Below are 23,744 nucleotides of genomic sequence, written 5' to 3'. Positions count from 1 at the left end.
GATGGGGGCTCTGTACCCCCCTGCGTCCAGCCCTGGGGTGTTGGGCTTGGTGCCCCATGGCAGGGGATGGGGCAGCGCTTGTGGGCACACCCAAAGAGTGGGGTGTCTTCCTGCCCCCACCATGGCCCTGCGGGAACATCACGCCCTTGGGGAGAGCAGCTGGCACTGGGGGTGGGGGGACACCCTGATCTTGGGGGGGGGGGATGGTTTGTTCTTGGGAAGAGGCATAGAGGGGGATACCTGGTCCTTTGGGGAAGGACACCTGGCCCTTGCAGGGGGGATGCCCATCCTTGGGGTGGCTATAGGGGAGATGCGCAGCCTCTGGGGGGGGCTGCCTGTCCCTTGGGATGGCTATGGGGGAGCTGCACGGGGGACTCAGTGGGATACCCAGCCCTTAGGAGGGCTGCCTGTCCCGTGGGAAGTGGTTATGGGAAGTTGCCTGGCTCTGGAGGGGACACCTGGCCCTTGGGGTGGCTGTGGGGGGTCTGTGCAGCACTGGGGAAATGCCTGGACCAAGGAGGGTAGCTATGGGGAGATGCCCATCCTCGGGGAGAGGCTCCGGGGGCACACCCTGCCCTTGGGATGCCCTTGGGAGGGATGTCCATCCCCTGGGGCAGCTCCAGGGGGCTGCCTGCCCTTGGGGGGCACCTGGGGGAGCAGGATGCTCATTCCTGGGGGCGGCTGTGGGGGGAAGCCCCGCTTGTGGGGTGTCCATCCTTGGGGGATAGCTAGGGGGGGGGCGCCTACCTTTAGCGGGGTGGTTACAGGGGGATGCCCCTCCCTGGGGGTGTCTGTGGGGGGGCGCCACTCCCGGGGAGGGGCGGGGGGGTGCCGTTGCCTGCGGGCGGGGCGAGCCGGACCGGGCCGCCCCCGGTGCCGCCGCCGCCGCGCTCCCCCCCCGCGGCGGGGCCGGGCCGTGCGGGCCGGGGGGGCGGGCGGAGCGGAGGGGGGGGTGCCGCCGTGTGTGGCCGCCGGCGGCGGGCGCGCCGTTGCTTAGCAGCGGCGATGGGCGCTGCCGCGGCGGCGGCGGCCAATGGGAGCGGCGGCGGCGGCGCGGCCCCGGCGCCCCCCGCCCCCGCCTCCCCTTTAGAGGCGCGGCGGGCGGCCGGCGGCACACAGCCCTCCGCACCGGCCCCGCGCTGCACCGCCACCGGCCCCGCTACCGGCACCACCGGCCCCCCGCCGCGCGCATGGCGGCCGCCGCGCTCGGCCCCACATAACGGGGGGTGCTCAGCCCCGCCAGCCGCCCCGCCATGCCGGCCGAGCCCACCCGCTCCGCGCCGCCGCTCCGCGCCGCCCGCCGCAAGCCGCTGCCCGAGGTAAGGGGTGAGCATCGCCCGCTCCCGCGAGGGGCTCCGGGACGGGGAGGCGGGGGGGGGGGCTCGGGCTGCGCGGAGGGAGGGCGGGGGAGCCCGGGGCGGGCAGCTCGGGGACCCGCTCTCTCCCCGGCTGGGGACCCCCAGCATCGCGGCTGCCGGAGGGGTCCCGGTCCCGCTCCGCAGCCCACGGAGCGTGGCCGCCGCGGGCATCCCGCTCTGCTGCGGGATCCCCCGACCCCAGCCCGGGCAGGGGCTCCCCTTACCCGCTCCCAGCCTGATCCTCGCCCTCTCCGCAGGGCAGGGCCGTGGGCCGAAGGGCCCCGCTGTGGCTGCGGGCCCGCTTTCAGGCGCTGCTCTTCGCCCTGGGCTGCCGGATCCAGCGGCACTGCGGGAAGGTGCTCTTCGTGGGGCTGCTGGTGTTCGGGGCGCTGGCCGTGGGGCTGCGGGTGGCCTCCATCGAGACCGACATCGAGCACCTCTGGGTGGAAGGTAAGCGCGGCCCCACGGGCACAGCCGCCCGTGGGAACGGTCCCGCTCCCGGCCGCGGCTTTGTCCCCCCACTCCTCCATGGGGCGCGGAGGTGCGGGGCCGGCCCCGGAGGCAGGTGACAGCGAGGAGGAGCGGGGCGGGAGGAGGAGGAGGATGCCGCCGGGATTCCTGCGCGCGGGGCCGCGGAGGACGGGGCCGTGGATGCCCGCCAGCGGAGGTCCCGTCTGCGCGGCCGCTCGGGCCGCGTCTTGCGCGGGTGCGTGATGCTGAGTGGCAAAGGGACCCCCACGCGTGTCCCCGCGCGAAGGTGCGGTCGCGTCCCCGCAGGAGCGGACACGTGGTGCGGGGATGGTGCTTGGCGCCGGCTGAGCGCGCCTGTCCCCACGCGTGGGCACCCCCGGGGACCGTGGCAGCCCTGTACCGGGGCAGAGCCGGTGCCGCGGGGCTGCCGGTCCCGGCTCGGGAGCCCTGCCCGGCGGGGACGGGGCAGCGGGCAGGGTCAGGCTGGAGCAATGCCCTGTTTCCGAGTGGAAGCTGTGGACCCCCCCTTTGTTATTAATAACTCCAGCGTGGGTTTTCTCTCCCCTCTCCCTGCAGCTCTGCTCCCCAGCGCTGGGATTTGCTTTCCCTGCGCCTCCCTCCTGCTTTGGGGGTCCCGGGGCGGGGGGCAGCACCCCACATCGCACCTCCCGCTCCCTGCCAGGCCCTGGCCGGGGCGGGGGGGGGTCTCCCAGCCTGGGGTCCCCGGCGGGGTGCTGTGCAGGGGCAGATGTTGCTCAGCGGAGGGGTGTCAGCCATCTTTGTGCGGGAGCGCTGCCTCCTCCCCCACGCCCCGCTCCCTGTGTGGTCCTCAGCTACTCTTGGATTTGGTTCAACAATAGAAGCAACTTTGCTCTCCCACCCCTTTTTTTTTTTTTAATTTAAAAAAAAAAAAAAGAAAAGCCCTGCGCTCCCTCACTGCTTGCACACAGATGCACACACACCCCCCTGCCCAGGAATGCCCAGCTCTCCCACCTGCTGGTGGAGCACTCCCCAGGGTTGTTTGTCGTGTCCCCCCCCCCCCCCCCCGCCCCCGAGGTCTTGTCTCCATCACCCCTTTCCTCTGCAACACGTAGCAGAGAAATCCAGTGATACCTCCCGGTCCGGCCAGCGCCTGAGTGGTGGCTGCTGGAGGAGGGACACACTCCTTCTGTGGTTCCCTTGCTCCGGGTCGTGGCTCTGGCTCTGTCGGATTTTTATTGTGCTTTTGGGGTTGGAAGGAGTCGGCGTTTTGTGCAACCCTGGCCGGAGCCTGGGAAGTGGCTGTGGTTGTTCCCGTTGAGGGGGAACGGGACTTCTCGCACATCGGGGTGGAGAGTGGGATGGGGAAGGGGCCGAGCCTGGGGATGGCTGTAAGTGCCCAGAAACCCGGCTGTTATTGCACACACGTTCTGCGCCCCATCGTGCTTCCCGCTCACGTGGGTACGGCCAGGAGGCACTGCGGCTGCTGGTGGGAGATACTTCCCCCGCACTGTGGTGTGGCTGTAGCATGGGTGCCCATGGCCTCTCTGAGAAACTGGCTCTTTCTCAGGGCCAGGGCATCTTCTTTGGTATCAAGAGCTGGAGATTTTTTTTTTTTTTTACCCCACAGTGGAACACTGCTGACCTGGGGCATCCTGCCCCTTCCTGGGCGATGGGTGCACTGGGGTCTGTACACAGCCCTGTTCTGGATCTGTAGCACCTGGGGTGGGGATGGCATGCAATACTGGGGTGCTGGTGGTGCTGCTTGGCGCCCCCCCTTGACCTTCCTGGAAGGGCTTGTCCCCTGAGAGTGTGCACTTGGGGCAGACCCCTCCGTGCCTTGCTCCTGGGTGGCACGGACCCAGCGTGCTCAAGGAGGCTGTCCTCGGGCATTGATACTACCTGCGACCACCAAGGATGATGTGGCTGGGGTGGCTTTAGTCCTGTGGGTCCCCAACAGGCATGTGTGGGTCAGGACATGGAAGGTTTGCAGTGTCTCACTCTGTGTTGTGTATCAGCTGTGGGGCTGCCTCCCTTCCCCATAACCATCTGTGGGTCCTGGCCTCTCCGCTGGCCTCTGCTTCAGCATTTTCTGGCAAGATCAGAGCATCGTCTGGTGTCCTCAGGTGTACCCAGCCCTCCCTGATCTCTGGACCCCATCCTGGTGTGGGGATGTGTGTTACTGGGGAGCAGGAGGGCCTGGGCTGCCCCTGGGGAGCAGGATGCAGTTTCCCAGACTGTGTGGTTGGCTCCTGAGCACTTTAAACTGCTTCTGGATTCTCTCAGTCACCACTTTCTCCCGTCCCTGGGAGTGTGGCAGGGTGGCTGGCATGTGTGTCCCTCTGCAGCGAGCCTGGTACCACCATGCCAGGTCAAGGCAAAGCAGCCCTCACCCCTGGGCTGGCAAATCTGGGTGCCCCCATCAGCCTCACCCCAAAGCCTTGGGATCCCCAGGGTGCTGGGAGGACCCCGGCTCCTGCCCTCTCTGCATATGTGTGGGGAGATGTTTGCAGGAGCGTGGTTCATCCCAGCCCTGAGGCAGTGCCGTGGGGTGTTTAAGGGGCAGGATATGTGTGTGGAGAGTCCTGATCCCGTTGTCCTATGCTGGTGGGTCCTGGCTGATCCCCCAGCTCAGAGGCAGGGTGGCTGAGGGTCCCGGGAAGCCTCTGATGATCCCCTGAAGCAGGTCTCTGCTCACCTGCCTCTGCCTAGCCAGGCTGAGGGATGTGGGTTGGTGATGCTCCAACCCAAACCACCTCACCCAGGTGAGGTCCCAACCCCACAGGAGCAGAGCATGACCCCGTGCCGGGCTGTCCCCACTGCAGACTGAGCTCAGCCCTCCGGGAGCCGGGGACGTGGTGGTTGCTGGCAGGCAGGGGAGGGAGGAGAGCTGCTTCCCATGGGGGCACCGTGCTGCTGTCCCCTCGCAGGGGAATAGGGTGGGCAGCCCTGCTTTGCCCTCCACGGCTGGGGTCAGCGTTGGGGCTGTGCTGAGGGCGGGTGCCCTGATGGGTCCCCCTGAGCCTGGGCTGTGACCCCATCCACCGTGGGAAAGCGCAGAGTTGCCTGTCCCATTTTAGGGGGTGTCCCATGGGCTGGGATCTGGCTGGGGGATGCTGGTGGTGTCCTGGGGTTATGCCTGACTCACATCCCTGTTCGGGAGATGGAGGGAGGCCGTGTCACCCCATAAATTGGACTCGACTGTGGAAATGTTCAATTAGGTTCCTCCAAAGCAATTAGCCACTCAGAGGCTTTGAAATCCCGGCTAGTGGTGAGTGTTGAGTTACCTCTAGACACCTGGCAGCTGTTCCCAGCTCTCCCAGGGCGTCTGTAGGGCCAAGGGGCCGGGGCAGCGAGCTCCGGGCAGGCAGAGCCCTGGGTGGTGAATGGGCCTGCCTGATTTATAGCACCAGGGACTGGTTCAAAGGAAGGCCGGGTTAATTCCTAACCGGAACAGCCCTGCACCCCACACAGCCGTCGCGCTCTCAAAGAGCTGCCGAGTCTCCCCAGAGAAGACCCTGGTCCTCTCCTGGAGGGGTCAGGGACACCCCGAATGCGCCAGTGGGATGACGTGGGATGCGTGGTATGGGGGCAAGGGGAATTTGCTGCCTTGTTCGGAGCTTGGGTTGTGAAGCCGAGACACCCCCAGCCCCCTTGGCAATAGTTTTTGTCCTTCCTTGACATTTGCAATAGGACTTGGCACAGGGTGTCCTCTCCCCACACCCAGGGCAGGGCTGGGGTGCAGGGCAGGGGCTCCCCTACAGCAGGGGCAAGCAGGAGAGGAGAGCCTGCCTGGCTCTGTCTTTGCAGAGAAAGGGGTGTCAGGGGTGGGAAAGCTATAACGAAAAGCCAAGGATGGGGATTCAGCACCCTCCCCACCCCGCCTCTGCCCTGGGGAGACAATCCGTGTGGCCCCTCTTCCCAACCCCTGTCCCCACTGCACATGGTGGGACCCACGGAGGGGTGTGGGGCAGCAGCTGTGGGGGGAGCAGGGTGCTGTGGCCATTCCTGGGTGGGCACGGGGAGAGCTGGGTGGTCTTGTTGCTGCCAGCGGGTGGGTTTTGTGGGGTGAGATGGTGTGGGGGCTGAGGAAGGAGTGGGCGAAGCCGGGGTGTGGGGCTGGGGGGGCTGCATGGGGCTGGTGCTGGCAGCGTGGGGGGCTCTGATGGCAGCTCGTCCCTGCGGCAGGGGCACCGAGGCGCCTGCCGGGATCTGCCCTGATCCAGCCTCACACCCGAGGGTGGCTCCCGGGCTGCCATGTCGCCGCTCCATCCCCAGAGAGGCGTCCTGTGGGGACAGGGTCCCCGCTCCTCTCCGGGTGCAGTAACACAGGTGTCACCCCGTGGGGAGGGAAGGGGCTGCCCACGGTCTCCAGCACTGCCCTGGGGACCCTCTGCCTGGCCCAGTGGGATTTTTCCTTCGGGACCCTGCAGTCATCCCTGTTTGTAGGGTCTGGGTGTCCTTGGGGATCCTGTGTCCCCATCCTCGGGGGCTTGGAGGAGTGAGGGGCAGCTGGGGCATTTCTGCCATGGGGTGCCGAGGTCCCTGTTACCCCAGAACCCGCCTGCCTGGCTCTGCCCTCTGCTCCAAAGCCCCTCGCAGCCCCAGCTGGCTCTGAAAGGACCTTTCTTCTCGGGGGGGGCTCGCCCAGCGGCCCCCGCCTGCCCGAAGATGGGGCGCAGGCAGTTCGCCTTTATTTATCTTCGGGAGGCAAGCGTGAAACCTCTTGCTTTTCCTTTTCCCTTCCTTGACAGCTCGGTTGGCTTTTTGGGGCTGGAAAATTTTGCTAATTAACCCAAAAAGACTGGGAGACTCTTTACAGATGGCTGTGGCTTATCTGCCCCTATCCATTTTACTTTGCTTTTCAACGTGTATATTTTTTTTTTATTTCCTAGAAAGTATTTTGTGTGGTTTTTTGTGGGTTTTTTTTTTTTTTTTTAAAACTTACACATATCCACGAACATAGGGAGGGGGCTCTTTTTTTTTTCTTTTTTTTTTTTTTTTGTGTTTTAAATGTTATTTGGCGGCTGGGAGGGGGCAGCGCCAGGGCCCGAGAAGAGGGTTTTATTATCTGCCTCTCCCTCGGGCCTGGAAAAGTGGTCTGAGTTCAAAAAATTCATTTCTTGCCTGAATGAAGCCAGCAATGTGGAAAAATTTCACCATTCAGAGGGGGATGAATGTATGTTTCAACCACACATTAAGTGACATTAGCAAGCAGTGGAGTGCCTAATGTGGCCATTTTTCACAGCAGCCAACAGAGGGGGTGATTAGCATAATTAGTACAGGCAGCCCTATACATATGGAAATGGCAAATGCCTAAATGCCAACACCAGTGGAAATTTATGTCAATGCTGACAGGAGTCTTAGCGGTGAATAGTTCCCAACTGAATCCCCTCTACCTCCCCCCCCTTTTTTCCCCCCCTCTTTTTTCGGGGGTCGCGCTGTCCCCTCGGTGCCGGCCGGGGCGGTGCGAGCTCCCGGCTGCCTTCCATCCCGGCGCTGGGAACCGCCGCCCTGTGATTTGGGGGTAATAAAGACATTAATTTAGCTTTGCCGTTAAACAAAAGGGTTTGGCCGGGGCCGGCGGCTGGGGAGCTGGCCCCAAACGGGCCCTTTCAGCCCCTCCACCGTTGGCTTTTTGAAGGCATCCCCCTCTTCTCCCGCTCCCGGGCGGTGGGAGCCTCTTTGGTGGGGCCAGGTTGGGTCAGAGGTGCAGGGGCAGCATCGAGCCCCGTGTTCATCCCTTGGCGTGGCTGGGGACACCCATCTGCCACCCACCCACCTTTCCCTGGGGCCGGCCCCGCGCTGTGGGGTGAATGGGGCCGGGAGGACATGTTTTGACAGGACGGGGCCGCAGGGCTTTTGGCGAGGCTGGCGGTAGCGGCCGGGACAGGTAAAAATGGCTCTTTCAGCATGCCCTGGGCGAGACTTCCTCCGGAGCAGCATGGGTCCTTTCACTGCCTCCCTAATCCAGCTAATCCGCCCCACAACACTTTGAAGGTGGCCTCCGGCTTGCGCGCCGCTCGGCACGGGGAAGCAGGCAGCCGAGGGATGCTCAGGGCGGCGCCTCGGGACCTCCTCCCACCGGGATGCGGGATGGTGTGCAGGATGTGGGATGGTGCCGGCATCACTCTGATGCCCCTGGGGGCTTTCATCACCCAGGGGTGGGCACGTCTGCTGCTCGGGTGCACTCGGTCTGTGCTGTGGGGTGGCTCGACAGTCCAGTGTTTGGCGCCACGGGTGTCCGTTGTTGCAGAGGGGGGTCCCCATGGGGATGGCTTTTCCCAGGGGATCTCAGCATGACCTTGCCCTGCTCCCAACGGTGGACTTGAGCAGGGCTTTCTAGCCCTGGCATTGAGATGTTGTGCTGTGGAAAGGGGGCTGATCCCCAGGGGACCTCCCCGTTACTGCCCCCAGCTCTTCCCTCTCTGGAGGACATGGCTGGAGCTGGGGTCAGGGCTGGCCTGGCTCTGGGGCTCGCTGACCCTGAGACAGGGCTGCAGCATCCCCTGTGCACCAGCCAAATCTGGGACTTGCCATGTTTGTCACCACATCCCATAGCCCCATTATCCCAGGCAGGAGGACAGGGCCTGATTTTTTGGAGGCCAGGTGAGGACACGTACCCAGGTGTGCTCCCTTCCCGCCACCCTGTCCCACCTGGGTCACTCAAGTGGTGGTGACGGCTGTTGGCGGTGCCTGGGTCCCACCTGCAGAGTGGTGGTACTGCTGTTGACCACAGCCTCCACCCACCCTGGGGGGATACAGACTAGTCCTTGCAGCAGCTTGCATCTCCTGAGGGGACACCAGTGCCTCTCCACGGCCCCCAGCACCTCCCATGGCCCTCCCTCACCTCCAGCCACTCTGCCCTTGCCAGGCAGGCAGGACTTGGTGTGGGGCTGGCAGCTTGCCCTGACCCATTGCCCTCCCGGGCACACTGCCCCGGCACACTCAGCCCTTTGCCCCCCAACCCATGGGCACTTGGGGACAGGGTCTCTGTGGGGTTTGCCCATCTCCTGCCCTAAGTAGGCGCGGCGGGATGTCCACTTGCTGCCATGCCAGGCGAGGTGGCTGCAGCGGAGCTTGCAGCTGTGCTGGAGCAGCAGGACCTGGCGTGGACTCCTCTGACCCCAAACCCTCTGAGCTGAGTCTGGGGGGTGCTGGCAGCCCTTGGGGGGATGTGGGGTGAGCTTGGGTCAGACCCCTTCCTGGGCAGGGGGGCAATGCAGGGGATGGAGCTCTGTCCTGGCTGGGAGCAGAAGCACTCCCCTTTTCCCCCCCCAGCCTGGGTTGCCCATGACTGGAGGGTGCGGAAGGGCTGGCACCGGGCAGGGGGTGCTGAGGTCCCGGCACCCACCGGGACAGCCGAGGGCACCAGACAAGGGTGAGCCGGCTGCGGTGCTGCAGCCATGGCTGTGGGTCCTGTGCCAGGAGGGCTTGGGGAGGGGTGGCGGGGGGGTGGCTCAGGCAGGGTGGCCGGGAAGGGGGCAGGGAGGCTCCAGCCCTGCTCTGTAATTTTGCAGCGGATGCTGTAATTACGGGGAGGGCCCCCCCGGTGTGGCCTGCGGGCGGGAGGCAGCCCCACACGCAGCCACCCTCGCTGCTGGGGTCCCCCCGTCCTCTCCCTGGCACCCACACCCTCCCTGCTTGGGCACACTGGGAGCCTGCCCTGCACCCTGGGTGTTTGGGGTGCAGGTGGGCATGGGGGTCCCATCCACCCTCCGGCCCACACTGCTGCATACCTGCACCCCATGACCCCCCCCAGTGTGAAACGCCCGGCCAGTGGTACCCAGAAGCGGTGCCCACCCCAGGGCAGATGCTCGGGTAAGGCACGGCTGCATCCGGGGACTGTCCTGCCCCCAGGCCCTGCTGTGGGGTTTTGGGGGGCGTGGGGGTCCCTTTGCCCAGTGTGGGGGTCTGGAGGGGGGGGTGTGGGTGTGAAGGCAGCCCCTGCCAGGGAGCAGAGTGGGCTGTTAATAAGCAGGACCGGGGGCGCCTGACTGGAACCAGAGGGCCCTTTGCATGAAAAATCCAAGGGCTCCCTTTGTTAATTGGGATTAAAAAAAAAAAAGAAGAATTTACATACAGTTCCTCATTAACGTGGTCATTGTTGGTATCGGGGTGCCCCCTCGGGCCCCCTGGGCAGGCTGGGGGCTGCATGGGGCGTCTCGCCCCGCTGCGGGGCAGCTGGCCGGCGGGCGCGCGCCCGTTTGAAGTGTCCTTGGCAGCCCCACGCGCGCTGCCTTGTCTTTTCATGTTGCTCTTTGGTTAATTAGGGTGTTGGAATTTGAGGCTTCCTCACGGCCTTTGAAGCTTGCTGACGGCTCGCAGTGCCCTGTTCCAAATTAACACTAATTACAAGGGACGGCTTTTTATTTTCTCTCTTTTTTTTTCTTTTTTTTTTCCCCTCTTTAATTTTTCGGGGGGCTCCTCCCCGACTCCACGCTTGCAGATGTGCAGCTCCTCCCGCGGCTGTGCTGGGTGGAGATGCCCACGGGGCGCAGCAGGATGTGTCACCCGGGAGCGGTGGCCGTGTCCCCCGTTGCCGTGTCCCACCGCCCGCGGTGGCCATGTCCCCCATCACCCATCAGGTTCTGCGTGGGTGGCGTGGCTGAGATCAGAGCAGCTCGGCACACCTCCTGCCCGACCTCCCAGCCTGCTGGGAAGGGGACGGGTTCTCCCCACCACCACCCCCTGACACCCACCCTCCCTGTGTCCTCGTCCCCTCGCCCTGGGCGCTGCCGGCCCCTCTGACACACACAAACAAAGGCCGCGGCCGTGTCCCCCCCCTCCCCAGCCCTGGCACAACCTCCATCCCAACTGGCATCTGATGGACACCAGCTGCTTCCCGGCCCAGCAAGGAACAATAAAGATGCTTCCCCCTCCCCGTTCCCAAAAAGCAGGGGAAAAAAAAAAAAAACAAAACAAAAAAACACCAAGCCATATAATAAGTCATTAAAAGGGAAGATTCTGCTCCTTATTTGTGGTCTCGCTCCGGCCTCCTCGGCGCTGGCAGGGGACCAGGCCCGCCGGGGCCCCCGCCTCTTGCTGAGGGAGCGTCCCAGCACAGATGAATCCTGAGCCCCCCCACCCTTCCCCAGCACCCGGCGCTGGGCAGGAGCCGGCCTCCCCCTTCCCAGCAGCGCTGCCTGGTGCTGGGCATCCTGGGGCGTCCCTGGTGGGTGGCACTGGGGTGGGGGCTACGTGCAGCATCGCCCACCTGGGGCAGGGGCTGGGAGCAGGGCGGCCAGGCGCTGTGCTTAGGGGGCCTCAGGTTCAGCCTCCTGCCCTCCTCTGAGCTCTGTTGTCCCCCCTTCACTGTGCCACGAGGGATGGGAGCCCCTTGTTCGATGGGGACAGCTGTCCCTGGGACACCGCTCCACCATGCGAAAGGCCACGCAGGGTCTGATCACAGCCCCAGCCATGCTGGTGGGGCCGGGGGGGCATTTCTCTTCTGCACGGAGGTGGCTGCAAATAAAGTCGTCGGCTTCTCCCAGAAACCTTGGCCCCGCTGCGCTCGGAGCTCTGCCTCTGCCGTCGGGGACGGACCCCGGAGCCTTGGCAGGAGGAGAGGAGTCCTGCGGGGCTCCCCAGCACCGTGTCCCTCCACTGTGCCCAAGCCTCTCCCGGGGCAGCCTGCACGTGCGTGGGTTTGGGGGTACCCACCTCTCCCTACACCCATCCCCTGGCCAAAATGCTGTCTGCCTCGGGGTGCCAGGGAGCAGCTGGGCAGGGATGAGGTGGGGTGTTCCCAGTTTCGCTCGCAGTGCCGGGGTCCAGTTGTGTGGGGCATCTGCGGTGCCCACTGCGGCGCATGGGTGGGAGCAGGCAGGATGCGCCCCACCCGCTGTGCCAGCTGTCTGTCCGTGAGGTTTTCCAGGGAAAGCAAAGCCAACAAGCTGCTCCAGGGCTGGAAATATCTTTGTCGGTGGGAAGGGGGATGCCTGATCCAGCGTGGGCTGGGGTGCTCCCTGCTTGGGTCCCCTGGGTGCGAGCGCCCAGAGGATGCAGCAGTTGGGGAACCCTATGGCAAGAAGTCCCCCTGGGTTAACGTGGCACCATCTGGGTATCCTGATGGGCAGGGTGGATTGGTGGGATGGGGGCTCTGCCAGCCTTGGCACAGACAGGGCATGTTGTGGTCCCCTCTGCAGCGGGCAGCCGGGTGAGCCAGGAGCTGCGCTACACCAAGGAGAAGCTGGGCGAGGAGTCCGTCTACACGTCCCAAATGTTGATCCAGACCCCGAAGCGGGATGGGGAGAACATCCTGACGCAGGAGGCCCTGCAGCTCCACCTCGAGGCGGCCCTGGCCGCCAGCAAAGTCCAAGTCTCGCTGTACGGAAAGTGAGTCCAGCTCTGGATGAGGGGGGGGAACGGAGACCCCACCATGTCCTGCGTGTCCCCCACACCCCTTGCTGTGTCCCCCGTGGGATGATGCCTGTCCTCAGCTCCTCCTTCTGCCTCTCCAGATCGTGGGATTTGAATAAGATCTGCTACAAGTCAGGTGTCCCCATCATCGAGAATGGCATGATCGAGAGGGTGAGCGCTGGGCATGGTGTGGCCCCCGGGGAGCCCTCCACTGGGGCGGGGAGGGGTCCCCCAAGAAACAGGCAGCAGATGGGCTGTGGTAGGAATGGGACTTGCCAGCCCCAGGTGCTGCGAAGGCACCGACAGCTCCATGCGGGAGGGTGCAGGTTTGGGCAGCCCTGCAGGGCTGGAGGGGGGACCAAGGGGTGTCTGATCCATCCCTGCTGACCCTTGGCATCTCCTTCTCCCACAGATGATAGAGAAGCTGTTCCCCTGTGTGATTCTGACGCCGCTGGACTGCTTCTGGGAAGGCGCCAAGCTGCAGGGAGGCTCAGCCTACCTCCCGTGAGTGTGGGGGGCTGTCCCGGGGGGTGGGGGGCCGCAGGGGCTGGGGGGCTGCCAAGGGGCTGGGCTTGACCTCCCCATGCAGCTCGGCCCTCCTGCCCCAAGGTCCCTCAGTGCTGCTGCTTGTCCTCATGTTGGTCCCACCGCCGTTGCTCGCCTGCTGGGTCAACACCCCGGGGACAGGTCCCTGTCCTCATCCGCCTGGCCTCTGTGGCACGGGGAGGGGGCTGCAGCGCACAGGCAGGAGCTGCCCATCCCTGCCGTCACACCAGGCAGGGATGGGGACACAGGGACAGGCCATGCCACAGGCGGGTCCCTGGGGGCTGCTCCCCCTCATGGCGCTTCGTGGGTGCCACGATGGCGAGGAGGCACCCAGACTCCTGAGCTGTGCCCAGGGCCACAGAGGGTGCAGAGACCCTGGGATGGGCGATGCATGACTCCCGGCCAGCTCCCCGCACGGCGGTGGTGGGGCTGGGGACCCCGGGCGGGGCAGGGGCAGCCCCCCGCCACATTCCTTCTGTTTACACGTGTGTTTGTCCGGGAGAGCCGGGGCGGCTTGTGCATTGTCAGCAAACGCAGCCCCACGCTTTCTCATGCTAATGCTGCTCTGAAAGCTGCCCCTTGCCAAACAGATGAAATAGTGGCCTTATTCAGGCTGCTGCTGGACAGGAGGAGGGGGAAGGGACCACAGCATCCCCAGCCAGGACTAGGGGACCGTCTTTGTCCCCCCAAGACCTTAGGTTCTCCCCATCCCAGCCTGGGGAGCAGCCGGGAGTGGGAGCAAGCGGAGCCGGGGTTGGCCGTGCCGAGCGGGATGCTGGTGGCATCGTCCGCCGGGGCGGGCAGCATCCTGGTGCTGGGGTATGTGGCAGGCATGGTGGCACCCACTGCAGCAGTGGGACCCAGCTCTCCTCGCAGCTGGGTGAACGGGTGCCCGGGTGGGCACCCCGGCTGAGTGCCGGCCAGCCTGTGGGGACTCGTCCCCCTTTTTAACGCCGAGGGGTGAGCGGGGTGGGAGCTGGGAGAACAAAGAGCAGCAATCTATGGAAAGACAAAAGGATTTGCCCTGGCTCAGTGAAGCAAGGGAAAGCAGATAAAAGGGGCTCTCTTTGGAAGCAGCAGCAGCTCTGGTTGGTATGTGGGAATCTTGAGCGGCCGGCTCCGGCCCAGCCAGCCTTCATGAATTATTAGGCTGTGTTTCTCCCCAGAGCCCACACTTGCTCGGGGCTTTTTCTTCCCCTCTTTGGAGCGCTGGGCTGGGTTATTGGCTTTTTTGTGTGTCCCTTCTGTCTTAAAAAAGAAGCCGAGTGAGGCTGGGAGCTGGCCCCCGGCACCCCGGGCTGGGATGGAGGGAGCAGAGCATCTGCAGGCCATGGAAAAGCTCCTTTTCCCAGGTACCCAAGTCCCGTGGGGTCCCACTGGACCTCCAAGGACCTGGTCTGCGTCCAGCTCCCAGCATCATCCTGAACCCCCAGCACCTCTGCTGAGCCCCAAAATCTCCAGCGTGGGGGGAGGTGGCAGAAGGGGCTGGAGGGGATACCAGGAGCCCTTGCCTGCCTGCTCCCCTCTATCAAGATGTTAGCCCGCGGGCAGTAATCGGCCTGACTGCTCGCACAAAGCGGGGCTGGGCGGCGGGGCCGGCTCCCCCCGGCTTTGTCCCAGCCTAACAGGATCAGGCACGCTACTTGACTCGGGCACGGCCCGCTGCGTCGTGCGGGGCACGGGGGATGCTGTAGGCAGCCCCGGGAGGGGGTAGGGGCTGCGCTGGGGACTGACGCTGCTCTGCATCCTCGCACCCTGCCTTCGAGAGCACCCCCGGGACCCATGGGATGTGCTGGCAGTGGTGGTACTGCACGTGGGTTTCGGCATCCCCCATCACCCCAGCCCTGCTCTCTCCCCAGGGGCCGCCCAGACATCCAGTGGAGCAACCTGGACCCTCTGCAGCTGATGGAGGAGCTGGGGCAGTTCACATCCCTGGAAGGCTTCAAAGAGCTGCTGGACAAGGCAGAGGTGGGGCAGGCTTACATGGAGCGGCCCTGCCTGGACCCCCGGGACCCCCAGTGCCCCCTCAGTGCCCCCAACAAGCAGAGCCAGCAGGTGGGTCACAGCCTGTGGGGACCGGGAGGGTGCGGGGACTTGCTGCTCTCCTGCCTGCCGCATGGTCCCACAACCCTGATGCCTTCCCCTCCGCCCGCAGAGCCCTGACATCCCGGCCGAGCTCTCGGGGGGCTGCCACGGCTTCTCCAGGAAGTTCATGCGCTGGCAGGAGGAGCTGATTTTAGGTGGCACGACCAAAGACTCCGAGGGCAAGCTGCTACGGTGAGAGCCGCTGCGGTGCGGGCATCCCCCGGCACAGCGCAGGGGCGCAGCCACAGCGCTTGCCCCCGGGATGGTTTGGGGCAGGGTTCCCTTATCCTCATCCTCATCTGGTGCCCACGGGAACCCGCCCTGGCTGCAAGAGGGGCTATGGGGCTGTCTGGGAGAGTGTGTGAGGCTGGCGAGTGTATGGGGCTGGCAAGCAGGGCAGTGCTTCGGAGCAAGGGTGGGGACGGGGGGCAGGATGGCTGGGTCCTGTCCTGGGTGTCTGCAGTGGGTCTGGGAGCCGTGGGGTGGGGGATGGACCCATTCCTGCATCCTGGGACACTGCAGCCGGTCCCAGCGAGGTATGTGCCTGTCCCCCAGCGCCGAGGCCCTGCAGACCATGTTCCTCCTCATGAGCCCCCGGCAGCTCTTTGAGCACTTCAAGGATGACTACGAGATCCATGACATCAGCTGGAGCGAGGAGAAGGCGGGCGCCATCCTGGAGGCCTGGCAAAGGAAATTCGTGGAGGTGGGCACTGGGAACAACCCCTACGTGGGGCAGGGGTGAGCCTGTGCGTGGCATCCCCCTGTGCCCAGGTTTTCATGTGGCCACAGGTCTTGGCACCACTCTCCTGTGGTCTGGTGGGTCCCTGGGGACCCTCAGTGGCGATGCTGACACCCTGGGTGTCTCTGGGGGGGATGTACCAGGGAGCAGGGGGGTCCTGACTCCTAATGGGGTGTCTCTGGCAGCTGGCACAGGACTCCATCCCGCCCAATGCCACACAAAGCGTCCACGCTTTCTCCACCACCACGCTCAACGACATCATGAAGTCCTTCTCCGATGTCAGCGCCATCCGGGTGGCCGGTGGCTACCTCCTCATGGTGCGTGTGCCCCCTCTCTCTGTCCCCCGCCATCCTTCCCTCTCCCCCCCCCCGTCCCCACTAACCCGCTGTGCTCTTCCAGCTGGCCTATGCCTGCGTCACCATGCTGCGGTGGGACTGCTCCAAGTCCCAAGGGGCCGTGGGCCTGGCTGGAGTCCTGCTTGTGGCTCTCTCCGTAGCCTCTGGCCTGGGGCTTTGCTCACTGCTGGGCATCTCCTTCAATGCAGCCACCACCCAGGTATGTGCCGGGGGAAGAGTTGGGTACCATGGGGCTGGTGGGACCCTGGGGGCTGCGGGGTGGCCAGGTGGCCAGGTCGCCTCCTGGGTGGTGGCTGTGTTCCCCACCACTGACACCAGCTGCTCTCCGTCAGGTCCTGCCCTTCCTGGCCCTCGGCATCGGTGTGGATGACATGTTCCTGTTGGCCCATGCCTTCACTGAGACCAGCCAGCACATCCCCTTCAAAGTGAGTGCCAAGCCCTCCCCAGGGTCTGCCTGGTCGCCTCCCTCCTCCCTGCAGCCCCTCTTGTCACCCCCTCCCTCTGTCCCTGCAGGAGCGGACGGGCGAATGCCTGAAGCACACGGGGACCAGCGTGGCTCTCACCTCCATCAGCAACATGATCGCCTTCTTCATGGCAGCCCTGGTGCCCATCCCTGCCCTGCGTGCCTTCTCCCTCCAGGTTCGGCTGGGGTCCCTCTCTGGGGGGGTGGGAAGGGGTGACCGGACCCAACTCTGACATGTCCCCCTGCCCACAGGCTGCAGTGGTTGTGGTGTTCAACTTTGCCATGGTGCTATTTGTCTTCCCTGCCATCTTGAGCCTAGATCTGCACCGCCGGGAGAAACGCCGGCTTGACATTCTCTGCTGCTTCTACAGGTACTGGCATCGGGCTGGCCAGGATGGGGCTGACCCCTCAGGTCCCCCACAGAAGCATGGGGTGGCTCTGCTCCTCTCCCTCAACATCTTCTCCTTCCCTCTCTCCTCCGTTCCCCTCTCCCTGCAGCCCTTGCTCCTCGCGGGTTATCCAGATCCAACCCCAGGAGCTTGCCGATGCCAATGACAACCACACCTGCCATCCCTCCCCTTACGGACACCCCGGCGTGGCCACCAGCACACAGATCACCACCACCGTGCAAGCCTTCACCCGGTGCGACCCCTCGGGCCACCACGTCGTCACTGTCCTGCCGCCCACCTCCCAGGTGTGCACCTCACCTGCTGTCCTCTTGCCCCAGACCAACCCCTTGGGCTCTCAGGTCTTCACCCCGTCCAGCTCCACCCGGGACCTGCTGGCCCAGCTGGACGAGGCCAAGGGTGGGCGGGAGTGCGTCCCCCTGCCCTTCTGCCGCTGGAGCCTCGCTGACTTCGCCCGGGAGAAGTATGCCCCGCTCCTCCTGCGGACCCGGACCAAGGTGAGGTGTGGACGGCCCCGGCGGTGCCACCCGAGGCAGGTGGGTGGCATGGGCCCTGCCTGACCCCTCGCTGTCCCCACAGGCGGTGGTGGTGGTGCTGTTCCTGGCGCTGCTGGGGCTGAGCCTCTACGGCACCACCATGGTGCACGATGGGCTCTACCTGACAGACATCGTGCCGCGGGACACCAAGGCGCACGCCTTCATCTCGGCCCAGTTCAAGTACTTCTCCTTCTACAACATGTTCATTGTCACCAAGGGCGGCTTCCACTACCCAGGTGCCCAAGCCGCCCTGCTGAGCCTGCACCAGGCCTTCAGCACCGTCAAGTACGTGGTGCGGGAGGGCAACCGTGACCTGCCCAAGATGTGGCTCCACTACTTCCAGGACTGGCTGCGAGGTGAGGGACATTCCTCTTCTACATGCCCTCCCAAACCTGCGACCTCCCCGCTGGCCTGGGAATGCCTTCCCTGGTGTGTGGCACCCTGGGGAGGGTGGTCCCATGGAGGTCCCAAGGTTCCCAGCAATGCCAAACTGAGCCCCGGGGTTTCTGCATGCCCATCTTGCTGGCACAGTGCTTCCACGGGATGCTCTGCAGGGTGGCATGCCCCACGGGATGCTCACCCCTCGCGCTGCATCCCCAGGGCTCCAGGCCACCTTCGACAGGGACTGGCAAGCCGGGCGCATCACCCACGACAGCTACCGCAACGGCTCCGAGGACGGGGCGCTGGCGTACAAGCTCCTCATCCAGACCGGCAACAAGAAGGAGCCCTTCAACTTCAACCAGGTGCGTGGGGACGGGGCTGGAGCGACTGGGCTGGGGACAACGCTGCACCCGCTGCCCTGCTCATGCCCGCTCCTGCTGTCCCCCGTAGCTGACCACGCGGCGGCTGGTGGACGAGAACGGCATCATCCCCCCTGACACCTTCTACATCTGCCTGACGGTGTGGGCCAGCAATGACCCCCTGGGCTTCGCAGCCTCCCAGGCGAACTTCTACCCCCCACCACCCGAGTGGATCCATGACAAGTATGACACCACGGGCGAGAACCTGCGAAGTGAGTGAGCGTGGTGGGCTCCCTGCAGCCCCTCCTGCCCCCGGCATCCCCCTGCAGAGGACCCCGCTCCCTGCACCTTTTCTGCCCCACAAGCATCCCCCCAAAGAGAACCCCCCCCTTGCATCCCTCATCCCATCAGCATCCTCCGGTATAGAAACTGCCCTGCTTCCCCGTGCCCCACGCTCGTCTCCCTGCACCCCACACCCTGAGCACCCCACTGCACACTCCCCCTGCCCTTCGCCCTTCTGCTGCAGCAACACCTCCCTGCTCCAGTCCACGAGTGTCTCACCTCAAAGAAACCACTCCATTCTGTTCCCCCTCTGCCCCACAAGCATTCCCTTGCTCCCCGTGACCCCCCCTATCCCACAAGCATCCTGCCAGCAGAGAAACCCCCTCCTCCTTGCCCCCAGCCTGCTCCCCGTGCGCTCCCCAGCCCGGTAGTACCCAGCCAGGCATCAGGCTGCCTGGGCTGCGCTCGGGCTGGTGTGGCTGGGGTGCCCCTGTCCTTGCCCGTACCCCCATGCTGCCCGTGCTCTCCTCCCCAGTCCCGGCAGCCCAGCCGCTGGAGTTCGCCCAGTTCCCCTTCTACCTGAGCGGGCTGCGTCGCACGGCTGACTTTGTGGAGGCAATCGAGAGCGTGCGGGCCATCTGCCAGGAGGCTGCCCAGCGCCACGGGGTGCTGAGCTACCCCAGCGGCTACCCCTTCCTCTTCTGGGAGCAGTACATCGGCCTGCGCCACTGGTTCCTGCTGGCTATCAGCATCCTGCTGGCCTGCACCTTCCTCGTCTGCGCCCTGCTGCTGCTCAACCCCTGGACGGCTGGCATCATCGTGAGTACGCACCCAATGCATGGGGACGGGGGGTGACTGGCCGTGCTGCCCTCCTGATGGGTGGGGACGGGGACATCGAGCTCTGCTCCCATCCTGCTGGGTGGCCCTGGGTACCTGCTTCATGGGAATGGGGTGATGGGGTGGCCAGGGGCACGCTGGTGGAAGGGACACCCATATGGAGGTGGCAGTGGGTGGGGGACACCCATATGGAGGGATCAGAGACATCACTTGTGAAGGGAACATATGGAGGGGACAGGGAACTGAGGACATTCATGCACAGGAGTGTCAGGGAAGCACCCATATGGAGGTGGCAGCAAGTGGGCAACCCATATGGAGGGATCAGGGACACCCCTTATGATGGGAACATACATAGTGGGCAGGGATTTGGAGACATTCATGCAGAGGAGGTTGAGGGCCACCCCCAATAGATGGGACAGAGGGACACCGTGAATAGAGGGGAAAGAGGCAATAGAGTGAGGCTGCCCTATATGGAGAGGTAGGATTGGGCATGCCAGGTGGAGGGGCAGAGAGGACAGCTGGGCAGAGCCACCCCTCACTGACCCCACCGCTCCCCCAGGTCTCCATCTTGGCCATGATGGCAGTGGAGCTGTTTGGCATCATGGGGCTGATGGGCATCAAGCTGAGTGCCATCCCTGTGGTCATCCTCATTGCCTCAGTGGGCATCGGCGTGGAGTTCACTGTCCACGTGGCCCTGGTGAGTGCAGGCAGACCCCTGCCCAGCCATGGGACACCACAGTTCCCACTCCCCAGCACCCTCACCCCCTTGGCCATGTGCCATTGGGTGGCCACGTCTGGAGTGGCACATGGAGACAAGCCCTGTGTGACATCCCCACCCCATGCAGGGCTTCCTGACAGCTGTGGGGAGCAGGAACGTGCGCTCAGCCACAGCTCTGGAGCACACCTTCGCCCCCGTGATGGATGGTGCCGTCTCCACCCTCCTGGGTGTCCTCATGTTGGCCAGCTCCGAGTTTGACTTCATCATGAGGTGAGCACCAGAGAGGGGTAAACCAGCCACTTGCTGCCCCCCAAAAGCTTTGGCACTGGGGGCTGGTGAGCATGGCAGCCTCCCTGGCTGGTGGTGGGGATGTGGGGCAGCTGGCGAGGCCATGTCTTGCTGGAGGCACACACACCATCTTGCATGGAGGCTGGGGAGACATGGAGGGGCTGGGGTGTGTGGTGTCGGGAGCCATGTTTGTGGTGGGATGGGGTTCATGGGGACCGTGCCCGCTTACCTCTCTTCCTGCGGCCCCCCCAGGTACTTCTTTGCGGTGCTCACCATCCTGACACTGCTGGGGCTGCTCAACGGGCTGGTGCTGCTGCCTGTCCTGCTCTCCATCATTGGGCCACCCCCTGAGGTACGAGACCCCTGTCGCACCTATCCCTGTTCCTCCCCCACCCCATGCCCACCTCTCTTCATTGCCCCTCGCCCCTCACCCTGTCTCCCCTTCTTCCTACACCCATCCTTGCCTTGTCCAGTCCCAACCTCGCCCTGTACCCACCTCAGCCCATCCCTCACCCTGTACCATCCCTGCTTTACCCCATCCTTTCTCTGCCCTATATCCAACTTGCCCCATACCTGCATGACCCCACTCTTGCCTCATCCTGTGCTGGACTCCCCCCATCCCTCGCTGACCCATTTAACCCCCCATCCCTGCCTCACCTCATATCACCCTCACCCCACACAGCCCTCGCCCCATCCTTGCATCACCCCATACTCCCTGCCACCCCCTGCTCCTCCATCTCTGCATGTCCCCGGTTCCTCTGATGCCATCCCCTCTATCCCCAGGCATCCCCGGTGGATAACGGCCCCCGCCTGCCCCCTCCGGAGCCGGTATCTCCGTGCCTGGGCCCCGGGGGGCTGTATGTCCGGCATGCCCCAGCCTGGCCCGCCGCCTTCCCTGACCCCTCGGACACGGAGCGCTATGCAGAGGGCGTGGGGCCAGGCAGCCCCCGGGGACCCTTCATCGTGCCCCCTGCCCCAGCACACATCCTGCTGGAGGCCGGCAAGGACCCCAGCTTCCCCCGCATCACTGTGAGTGTCTCTGCCTGCTGCGGCATCACCGACTCCCCGGCGTCCCCTGGGAGAGGGTCACGGGTAGAGCCAGGGGACAGGGGCTCGTGGGTCCTCTGTGACCCTGGTGGGCTTGCGGAGGGATTCTCAGCATGGCTGGGGCCCCTCACATGCCTTTTACACCCCCCCCCAGGTGCTGAAGCCCTACAAGGACAGCCCAGAGGTCCAGGGGAAGAAGGAGGCTCCTGGCCCTGCACCCCCCCCTACCCTTTGGGGAGCCATGCCCCACGCCGCCCCAGGACTACCCGCAGCCCTGCCCGCCGGGCACCCGGCCAGGCCCCCCGGCAGCCCTGCCTGCCTACAGCACCCACCTGCAGGGTCCCGTCGGCAGCTACACCACCGTCACAGCCACCGCTTCGGTGACGGTGGCCCTGCACCCCACGCTGCCCGGCTCCTACCCCAGCTTCGGCCCTGAGGGCTTCGCCAGCGGCGAACAGGTCTGCCTGGAGGAGCCTGGCGTGCCCAGTGCCGGCGGCACCGCGGTGCCCGACGCCTTCGAGATGCAGAACATGGGATACCGCGGGGCAGGTGCCCGGCGCTAGGTGAGCCTGGGAACACGGGCACCCTACCCCGGGGCTCATGCACAGCGGCATGGGGGCACAGGGTGGCTTTGGAGGGACACGGCTGACCCACCTGTTCCCTCTCCCTGCAGGTTGCCAGCTTGTGGGCAGATCATCTCCCCAGTGCCCGGCGGGCACAGGAGGGAGCAGAAGGGGGTCGCCCGCGTCGTGCTGCTAATCGCCAGAGCGGCGATGCCCCCCAGTCTCGGCTGAGGAGGACCGGCCCCCCCCCCATGCACCCTGCAAAGGGACTCGGCAGGGCAGGCTGGCACTTCTATGCAAGCTGTGTGCAGGCCACGCTGTGCCCACGTGTCCCCCGCAGGGGCTGTGCCGATCACTGGTGCCGTGTCCCCCCACCCAAGGTTTGGGGTTACCCTGCCCCGGGCTTGTTGACCCCCCAGAAATGGAAGCACTAACCCCCCCCCTCTGTTTCTGGAGCTGCTGGCAGGCGGGCTTGGTGCCCTGCCAGCTTGCCCCCGCGGGGTCACTGCCTGCTCCCTGTCACCTCCTCCTGGGACCCCCCACCCGGTCCACAAGCTGGGGTGCCCCAACAGGTTGCCCTGGTGCCCCCCGTCCCGATAAGAGGGCAGCCCCAGAGCCAGCCGTGCCCTGAGGTGCTGTGGGCAAGGCCTGGGGTGGGCACCCCCCACCTTTATTTATTGCAAAGGGAAACTATCTATAGAGAGATATATATTTTTAAGCTTATTTTTAAAGATTTATTTCTCGGCCTACGGCCTCGCCTGGCTGCCAGGGTGCAGGCGGGGAGGGGGCAGACCCTTTGCCGGTGCAGGGCTGCCTGCCGGAGGCAGCGGGAACCCAGGGCAGGGGTGCAGACCTGGTTCATGCCACTGCTCCACGGGGTGCTGGGTGGTCACGAGCAGCTCACCCCCTCCAACACACTGCTCCATGCCTCAGTTTCCCCACCAGTGAGCACGGGAGGGCTGGAGATAGGGGACGTGCCACGGAGCCTGTTGCTCCCACTGCCCAGGCAGGGTTTTGAGGGGGTCCTTGGGTTGGTCCTTGCTGTGCCGAGCCCTGGAGCTGTCCCATGGTCATGGCTGCTCATGCTCTGCCCTGGTGACAGCACGTGCTGGTGCACGCCCAGGGCAGCTCATGCTTACCGAGGTGCCTGAGGTGCCACCGGGCACATCTCGCTGGGAAAGCAAACTTCTCACCGTGTCCCCCCTGCAATGGGGCTGTCCATGAGCCCAGCCCCTGTCCCCGTCCCCATCCCAGGCACTGTCTGTGCCGTTACCCAGCACTTTAACTCCAATGGTGTTTGCCGTGCCTGTGGCCCTGGCCCCTCCCCGGCCCCCAGACATTGCCGCTGAGCTGGGGTGGCCCCGGGGACCCCGTCCCCGTGCCAGGCGTGGGCACGGCGGGCAGCCCCTCTCCCCAACACGCCATCTAAGTTATTTATATCAAAGAGAGCAAAGGTTTATTTTTGTAGTTTGTACAGGCGGTAGTGGGGACGGAAGGTTTATTTTTAAAGAGTAAATATATATATATATTATATATAAATTACCTGCCGTGTCCAGCCCTTTCTCCGGGGGGGGCATAGCTCGGGGTGGGGGGGATGCTTGAGACAGGCCCAGCCGTGTGTGCACATGAAAATGGGGTGTGCAGGGAGGGGGGATGCACACTGTGGAGAGGTGTGTGAGAGTGTGTGTGTGGCACATGATGGGGCTGGTGGCCTGTCCCCCCCACCCTGGGGCTATGAGGGGCTGGGACTGCTGGCAGGGCTTGTGGTGGGGTTCGGGGGCGGGGGCGGTGTCACTGGTGTTGGTGCAGCGGTGCTGGGTGGGTGCAGGGGTGCCAGGGTTTTCCCTCCCCCTTGCTCCCCCCCAAGCCTCAGGCTCCCCATCCCGCTCAGCCCCTTCCCCACCGCTGCCATGGGGTTGGGGGGGTTTGTGCCCCTGCCCAGGCCAGTGCCAGTGCTCACTGCCTGC

General features: G+C 64.8%; 1 protein-coding gene across 1 annotated transcript; it reads left to right on the top strand.

Moving 5' to 3' along the window:
- Nucleotides 1-1,253: 1,253 nt before the first annotated feature.
- Nucleotides 1,254-21,777, top strand: PTCH2 (patched 2). The gene is given in 24 exon segments (XM_068406538.1): nucleotides 1,254-1,319; nucleotides 1,616-1,808; nucleotides 11,957-12,146; nucleotides 12,272-12,341; nucleotides 12,583-12,674; nucleotides 14,576-14,771; nucleotides 14,872-14,993; nucleotides 15,357-15,504; nucleotides 15,726-15,857; nucleotides 15,940-16,095; nucleotides 16,229-16,321; nucleotides 16,410-16,535; nucleotides 16,612-16,730; nucleotides 16,858-17,263; nucleotides 17,346-17,658; nucleotides 17,903-18,045; nucleotides 18,134-18,314; nucleotides 18,860-19,143; nucleotides 19,721-19,858; nucleotides 20,007-20,149; nucleotides 20,420-20,519; nucleotides 20,951-21,196; nucleotides 21,369-21,433; nucleotides 21,435-21,777. Coding segments are annotated over 24 exon segments (4,065 nt in total).
- The last annotated feature ends 1,967 nt before the right edge of the window (nucleotides 21,778-23,744 follow it).

This window comes from Nyctibius grandis, chromosome 8 (assembly GCF_013368605.1).
Source record: "Nyctibius grandis isolate bNycGra1 chromosome 8, bNycGra1.pri, whole genome shotgun sequence".
Taxonomy (NCBI): Eukaryota; Metazoa; Chordata; class Aves; order Nyctibiiformes; family Nyctibiidae; genus Nyctibius; species Nyctibius grandis.
The sequence above is the reverse complement of the archived record's forward strand: the minus strand, read 5'-3'. Positions and strand labels throughout refer to the sequence as shown.